General features: G+C 33.1%; 1 protein-coding gene across 1 annotated transcript; it reads left to right on the top strand.

Moving 5' to 3' along the window:
* The first annotated feature begins 585 nt into the window (after window positions 1–585).
* Window positions 586–8,347, top strand: LOC140840794 (uncharacterized). The gene is made up of 7 exons (XM_073207958.1): window positions 586–934; window positions 1,363–1,391; window positions 4,132–4,175; window positions 5,296–5,596; window positions 5,690–5,898; window positions 7,843–7,901; window positions 8,019–8,347. Exons 1-7 carry the CDS (start codon window positions 586–588, stop codon window positions 8,345–8,347), a joined length of 1,320 nt encoding a protein of 439 aa, XP_073064059.1.
* The last annotated feature ends 359 nt before the right edge of the window (window positions 8,348–8,706 follow it).

The following is an 8,706-nucleotide window of genomic DNA, read 5'->3' on the forward strand; positions in this document are numbered from 1 at the left end:
TTTGAGTTGAAAACCAGAGAAGAGGAACCTTCTACACCAGCTGCTACAACTGCCCTAACTGCTGTCAAATTGGAACCAACTAGTTCAGTTGACAAATCTGCTGATCAGTTAAGCAATGACTCTATGTCATTATTTGTCAAAAAGTTTGACAGATTTATGTGAAGAAATCAAGGAAACTTTCAAAGACAATATCAGAGAAATAACTCCAAGGAAGAACCTAATGCTTGCTACAATTGTGGAAAAACTGGTAATTTTATTGCTGACTATCCTAAGCTAAAGAAAGACAGTCGAGGCTCAAATGAAAAGGGAATGAAATCTTATGACCACAAGAAAAGAACTAAAGATGATAAGACATCATACAGAAAGAAACATGAGGTGCTTCTAGCAGAGGAAACCAAGTCCAAATGGGCAGAATCTGATACTGATTGTTTAGAACCTGAGAGCTTGAGCTGCTCCAGTGATGAAGATGAGGAGGTCAAGTGTCTGATGGTTGATGACACATAACTGAAGTCAATCAGTCACCAGGTATTCGACTTTAGTTCGATTGACTTCACACGAGATGAACTTATTTCTACACTTCATGACATGGTCAACGAGTATCACAAGCTTGCCCTATCTTTTGAGAAGGCCAGAGCAAAGAAAAATGATCCTAAAGACGATAAAACTAAGAATGCTGAAAGAAGTAAGAATGCTGAGCTGAATGCTGAAAGAAGTAAGAATAAATCTATGATTCAGCTGTTCATGCCTGAGAATTCAAAGCAAACTGAACTTATTAAGGCATTGAATAAATCATCTGTTGCATTAGCTGAAATACATGATAAGCAAAAATCAGTTACTGATAAAACTGGTTTAGGATTTAGCAACCAAGATGAAACTTCGACTAGTGATACTCAGCCAAAAATGAACATGGGCAAAAGAGAAATATATTCACTTTGTAAAATCAGTTGTGGTACAAGAACAACCTAAGCCAAGTAAACTAGTTGTACAACCTATTGAAAAGAAGAACAAGGCTAGAAGGTATGGTATTGGTTATACCCCAAAAATTTCAACTGACCCACAAAGTCAGTCATAAAAAAGGTTCAGCAATAAATATCTAAACTATTCAAATGACTACTCCAATTATTATATCAGTAAGCTAGTTCAGAAAAGATATCGGCTGAAAAACCAGTTGAACAACGCTAAAGCTCATATTGCTTCATCTGCACACTTCACATTAATCACACACAAGCCCAAAAAAACTATTTGGAATACAGCAAACGGAAATTCAGTTAGACTGGTCCAAGTCTGGGTTCCTAAAAGACTAATCAGTTTAGGACCCAAATAGATGTGGGTACCAAGATTATATATTATGTGTGATTGCAGGTGACATGTACAAACAAAGAATCAACCTGGTATCTGGACAGTGGATGCTCGTGTCATATGACAGGGGACGCTATCCCAACTGATCAAATATGTCACGCCCCGAGTACGAAGCGATGGTGACATCCGGCATTGATTAACAATTATATTGAAAACAATAAAGCCTCGTATCAATTTAACCAGTCTTTTTCATAAATAAAGTATTGTCTTACAATGACAATGAAATAAATTACATCAGAGTTGCGGAATGCGGCAAACTAAACAAAAGGAATAAATTTCTCCTTGATCTTGGTCATTGTTCACCAACCCCAGAAAGCTTCCTGCTCCTCCTCATTTATTTGTTCTTCATTTTTGTCTGAAATTGTAAGGGGGTGAGTGTTTTGGGAAACACTCAGTAAGTGGGGGTCGATCGATTCCAAAGATACATATAGAGCTTAACTTTCTTAGAACATTTCTTTAACAAACTTTCAAATCTTATAACTTTTAACTTAATACAACAGAAACGAATCGTATAAAAGATAGAACTTATTAGATGATTCAGAGTAATGTAGAAACAAATCAGATCAAACGGACACAACACTGTTACTCATCTCATTTCCATGATCAAATTGTCCCCAATATGTTAGTCCTCTAAGGGGTGAGGCCAGAACATGGTTTTATACCAACCAATGGGGGCCAGACAAAACATGGTTTTATACCCACCAATGGGGGCCAGACAGAATCACAATTCTCGTCCATTTCAAATTCGAATTGTAATACTGCGACACAGAGTTCAGATTTATCAGACAGAACTTATTAGACAGAACTTATTAGGCAGAACTTATCAGACTTTTAGGCGGATGCAGCGGAATCAAAGAATTTCGAATATCATAAGAAATATATAACCTATCGAAATTTCAAACAGAACAAACTGCCTTTTTCAAAAAAAAAAAAAAAGACACACATAGAAGCATGTCATATTATTTATATGCAAGGTTTAAAAATACAAGCAACATACATATCAAAAACCCACTTACTGTGTTTTGAAGGTAGAACTGAAATTTGTAGACTTTGGCACCTTGTCTTTCAAAAATTCTGCAGCACTTCGACGTTACTTTAACAGATGAGGTCTTCGATCCGACAGCACATCGACGCAATGTTTCAGCGCTGGCCCGTACGAAATCTCCTTCTTTCTTCCTTGCTTTCTTGGCCAAAATTTTGGAGAGTGAGGGTGATAAACATAAAAATTGTACATTAATTAAATGTTTTATAATATAAATATATAGTTTTTTTTTATTAAATGTTTAAATATTATATGTTTTATAATAAATTGTATAAAATATAAGTTGTTGTGTAATTATAAGTTTTTACTATTTTTTACAGGTTTGATAAAACAAGAATAACCTTGGCGTTGCAAATGGGATTAAGATGATTCTTGGACCTGTAGAAAGTTGATTATAAGATCTACAATATTGTTGCCAAGCATGAGATAAAAATCCTCTCACAAGTGGGATCAAATTAAGCAACAATTAAAGTTACCAAAGGAGTGGCAGTTTTACCATGCTCTAGTATTTTGTCCATATCTCTTAAATTACTTGGTCAAATATTCTGAAAAAAATACCACAACTAGACAACTCAATTATCCACGTGTTTCATTTTATGTGAAGAAGCAAATTCGGAGAAGATTTTCAAAAGTGATGTGTAATATAATATTAATTTCTTGGAACACCAATGAAGACTTATGTGTAAAAAATAATATTTTATTTGTGGTTGTCTCCCCAAATTTGGCTATAAATAGGGGTGCATTGTAATGTATTGAGAGATCCCTCATTCTATGAACAAACCTTTGAGTTCATAATATTTCTCTCTATATTTTTCCTTTATTTCTTCATTTAAATATAATTAGCATGTCAATTTCATATTCAAAGTTTTACACTTTGAATAATGAATAGCTAACTTCCTAAAGTTGAGATGATAAGATGAAACTCTTGGCATGATAATAAGGTTATAAAAGGTAAGAATCTATGTTTTATATTATTTAATCATTATTTATTGTTTATGTTATATTTATTTCTTTAAGAATTTTTATACCCTACTTATAAGTGGGAGTTTTGATTTATTGTTGCTATATGTTACACTAAATTCTTGGAACCATATAAATGTTAGTTTGGTATTACCAACCATTTAAAGTGGATGTCTTGATTTATTATATATAATTATATGATAATATTAAATTCTTGGAACCATTTAAATGTTAGTCTGGTTTTACCAACCATTTAACTTGGATTCCTTGATTTACTATATATAAATATATCATAATAATATTTTATTGGTACCATTTAAATGTTAGTTTGGTTTTACCAACCATTTAAAGTGGGAACCTTGATTTAGTGTTTACAAATATATATATAGCACAATAAATACTTGACCACATTTATAAGTTTTGGTATATATTATATATTTATGAGATAATAATTTATAACATAATATAAATATGATTATTTAATATATTGGAACCATTTTTATTAAGTGGATTTCAATATTGTTCGTTAATGTTAACTTTATTAAAATACCAAGAGTGGATCCTTTAATCTCAACTACTTAAATTAAAATTTGAACAATTAAAATTTACCCATTAAAGATTCAAACAATTAAAATTAAAAAAGAAAAAAAAAACAAAAAAAATAACAAAAAGACATTGTAGTGGACTTGTAATTACCTTAGCTTCCCTGTGGATACGATATTCGGACTCACCGAATTATACTACTTGTGTGGACAACCTGCTCTTGGGAGTGCAACAATCAAAGTCGCAACAAGTTTTTGGCGCCGTTGCCGGGGAAGTATAATTTAATTTCAAGTCTATTTAATTTTGTTTATAGTTTATTTTTCTTTATTTGAAATTTTATTGCTTTTGTGTGTTTTTATTCTTTTGCATTTGCATGAGCATTTGGTCACGTACACTTAGTGGTCGGCTCATTCGAAATAACCCTTTATTTTTACAAAACATGGCGGAATAACCTATCCAAGAAAATGAAGATGAAATTCAATCTCAACATGATCATGATAGACGAAGAACACTTAGAGATCACATGAATCCTACACGTACTAGTGCACCTTCATGTCTAGTTTTTCCCCCTGATGCATTTCATTTTAATTTTATGCCTGGTATTATCCAACTTTTACCCAATTTTCATGGCTTAGATTCTGAAAATCCATACATGCATTTACGAGAGTTTGAAGAAGTGTGCAACACATATAATGATCTAAATTGTAGCATGAACACCATTCGACTTAAGCTTTTTCCTTTTTCTTTAAAAGATAAAGCTAAAATTTGGCTACAAAATCTTAGATCGGGATCCATTCAAACTTGGGATGAATTGCAACAACAATTTTTGAAAAAGTTTTTTCCATATCATAGAACAAATTCTTTCAAAAGGCAAATCATCACTTTCACTCAAAACAAGGAGAAACTTTTTATCAGTGTTGGGATAGATACAAAGAATTGCTTAATCTTTGTCCACATCATGGTTTTGAAATTTGGAGAGTAGTTTCTCAATTTTATGAAGGCTTAACGCCTAAAGATAGACAAATGGTTGAATTTATGTGTAATAGAACATTTGAAGATAAAGATCCAAACGAGGCAATTGATTATCTCGATTCATTAGCTGAAAATGCTCAAAATTGGGACATTATAGGTACAATCGAACCATCAAACAAGATTCAATCTCCTACATCTGGTGGAGGTATGTACACTCTCAAAGATGAACATGATCTTCAAGCTAGATTTACCTCTTTGGCAAGAAAAGTTGAGGCACTTGAATTGAAAAAGAATGGTCAATTAAAATCTGTTCAAGAAATTGTGTGTCACATCTGTGATACAAGTGATCATTTTACAAAAGATTGTCCCACTTTACCCTCTTTTAAACAATGTCTCCATGAACAAGCCAATGTTTTGAACAATTTCAAAAGGCCAAATTTTGAACCATTTTCTCAAAATTACAATCCAGGTTGGCGAAATCATCCAAATTTTAGTTGGAGGAATGATAATGCTGCACAATTTTCACAACCACATTTCCAAAATCAACAAAATTTTCAAAATTATGCACCTTATGTTCCTCCACCTAAAAGAAATTTGGAAGATACATTGAATTCTTTCATTGCAAAGCAAGAGTCTATCAATACTCAAACTGCTCAAACCATGACAGATTTGAAAGATACTCTTGCTAAATTTGCATCTGCACTTAATGTTCATGAGAAAGGTAAATTTCCTTCACAACCTCTGCCTAATCCCAAGGATCATCATTCACAAACTGGAACTTCTGGAACTCAACCGATGGATCAGGTAAAATCTGTTATTACCTTTCGAAGTGGTAAGGTTGTGGAAAAATCCATTCTTGAACCTTGTGAAGATGATGATAAATCAACTCCAAAGGGTAAGGAAGTGGGACCCATAACTTCCAAAGAGGAGGTTCAACAGACAGTGTCACCACCATTCCCTCATGCATTGAAAAATACAAAAAAATCAAATTTGAATTCTGATATATATGATATTTTTAAACAAGTAAAAGTTAATATTCCTTTATTACATGCAATAAAACAGGTACCATCATATGCTAAATTTTTGAAAGACTTGTGCACTGTGAAAAGAAAATTGAATGTGAAAAAGAAAGCATTTTTAGCCGAACAAGTAAGTGCAATCATTCAAAATAATAATACTTTGAAATACAAAGACCCTGGTTGTCCTACTATTTTATGTATTATTGGAGAACGAAAGATTAAAAAAGCCTTGCTTGATCTTGGAGCTAGTGTTAATTTACTTCCATATTCAGTTTATCAAGAACTCAATCTAGGCGAGTTAAAACCTACTTCGGTAATACTTTTACTTGCCGATAGATCTGTTAAAGTGCCAAGAGGTATGGTAGAAGACGTGTTGGTCCAAGTTGATAACTTTGTATATCCTGTCGATTTCATAGTTTTAGATACACAACCTATCGAAGCTTGTAATGCAATTCCTTTAATTTTGGGTCGTCCATTTTTAGCAACTTCTAATGCTCTTATAAATTGCAGGAATGGAATAATGAAGTTGTCATTTGGTAACATGACCTTGGACCTCAATGTTTTTAATCTTTTTAAGCAACCACATGACAAAGGAGATGAAAGTGAAGATGAAAATCTTATTGAAACTCTTGTGGAAGAAAACATTCAAAAAGGGAGTACTCGTGATCAATTAGATATTTGTTCAATTGAAACTGTTAAAGAAAATATTGAAATTGATCTTGATGATTTTATCAGATATCACTCGTTAACAGGATCAGAGAAAGAATTTGATGCAAAATATGAGAACAAAGACGAACCACCAATATTTGAGTTAAAACCCTTGCAAGAAGAATTGAAGTATGCATTTCTGGGAGAAGATGAAACATATCCAGTGGTAATTTCTTCCAAACTAGAAAGTGATCAAGAAGGTAAATTAGTTGATATGCTTAAAAGACATAAAAATGCAATTGGTTGGACACTAAAAGATCTTAAGGGCATTAATCCACTAATTTGCACACACAAAATTCACTTAGAAGAAAATGCAAAAACATCTCAACAACCACAAAGGAGATTAAATCAACACATGAAAGATGTTGTGAAAACTGAAGTGCTCAAACTACTTGATGTTGGGATTATCTACCCTATTTCTGATAGTAAGTGGGTAAGCCCAACACAAGTAGTTCCAAAAAAATCAGGCATCACAGTGATAAAAAATGAAAAAGGTGAATTGTTAACAAGTCGAGTCCCATCTAGTTGGCGGATGTGTATTGACTATAGAAAATTAAATGATGCCACTAGAAAAGATCATTTTCCATTACCATTTTTGGATCAAATTTTAGAAAGAGTAGCTGGTCATCCCTACTACTGTTTTCTTGACGGATATTCAGGCTATTATCAAATTCCCATTGCACTCGAAGATCAAGATAAAACTACATTCACATTTGCATTTAGAAGGATGCCATTTGGATTATGCAATGCCCCAGCAACATTTCGAAGATGTATGCTAAGCATTTTTTGCGACATGGTTGAAAATTGTTTGGAAAATTTCATGGAAGATTTAACTGTCTTTGGGAATATATTTGATAATTGTCTTGAAAATTTGGAAAAAGTTTTAAAAAGATGCGAGGAAAAAGGTCTTATTTTAAATTGGGAAAAATGTCATTACATGATTACTTCTGGAATTGTTTTGGGACATGTCGTGTCATCACATGGAATTGAAGTTGATAAAGCAAAAGTTGATGTCATTGCCAATTTACCCCCTCCAAAAACCATTAAAGAAATTCGCTCATTTTTGGGACATGCTGGATTTTATAGGAGGTTTATAAAGGACTTTAGTTTAATCTCTAAACCCATTTGTAACCTCTTAACAAAAGACACTGCATTTGAGTGGACTCAAGAATGTCAAAATGCTTTTGATAAAATCATTCGACATTTAACATCAGCTCCTATCATGCAACCTCCTGATTGGTCTTTACCATTTGAAATCATGTGCGACGCGAGTGATTATGCAGTCGGTGCAGTACTGGGTCAAAGAGGAAACGGTAAGCCTTATGTGATATATTATGCAAGTAGAACTTTAAACAATGCTCAAATGAATTACTCTACAACTGAAAAAGAACTACTTGCTGTAATATTTGCATTAGATAAATTTCGTTCTTATTTGATTGGATCAACGACTATTGTGTTTACTGATCATTCTGCTATTAGATATTTGTTGACGAAACAGGATGCAAAGCCACGACTGATACGATGGATTTTGTTGCTCCAAGAATTTGACATTGTGATCAAAGATAAAAAAAGAACCGAGAATGTCGTAGCCGATCATTTATCGAGACTAGTAACAGGATCATCTTTTGAAATGACACCAATTAACGATAATTTTCCTGATGAACATCTATTTTCAGTTACTACTACACCTTGGTTTGCTAACATAGTAAATTTTCTTGTGACAGGAAAAATGCCACCGCAATAGAGTTCCCAAGATAAGAGAAAATTTTTGAATGAGGTAAAAAACTTTTATTGGGATGATCCTTATCTGTTCAAGTACTGTCCAGATCAAATTTTTCGACGTTGCATACCCGACAATGAGGTAAGTAGTGTCATTAAATTTTGTCATTCAGAAGCATGCGGAGGACATTTTTCTTCAAAGAAAACGGCTGCAAAAATTTTGCAGTGTGGATTTTATTGGCCCACTTTGTTTAAAGACACCCACGAAATCTGCAAGATCTGTGAAAATTGTCAAAAATTGGGTGCAATTTCAAAAAGAAACATGATGCCTTTGAATCCTATCATTGAAATTGAAATCTTTGGGGAATTGATTTTATGGGACCT

Source organism: Primulina eburnea, chromosome 9, assembly GCF_022965805.1.
Source record: "Primulina eburnea isolate SZY01 chromosome 9, ASM2296580v1, whole genome shotgun sequence".
Classification (NCBI taxonomy): domain Eukaryota; kingdom Viridiplantae; phylum Streptophyta; class Magnoliopsida; order Lamiales; family Gesneriaceae; genus Primulina; species Primulina eburnea.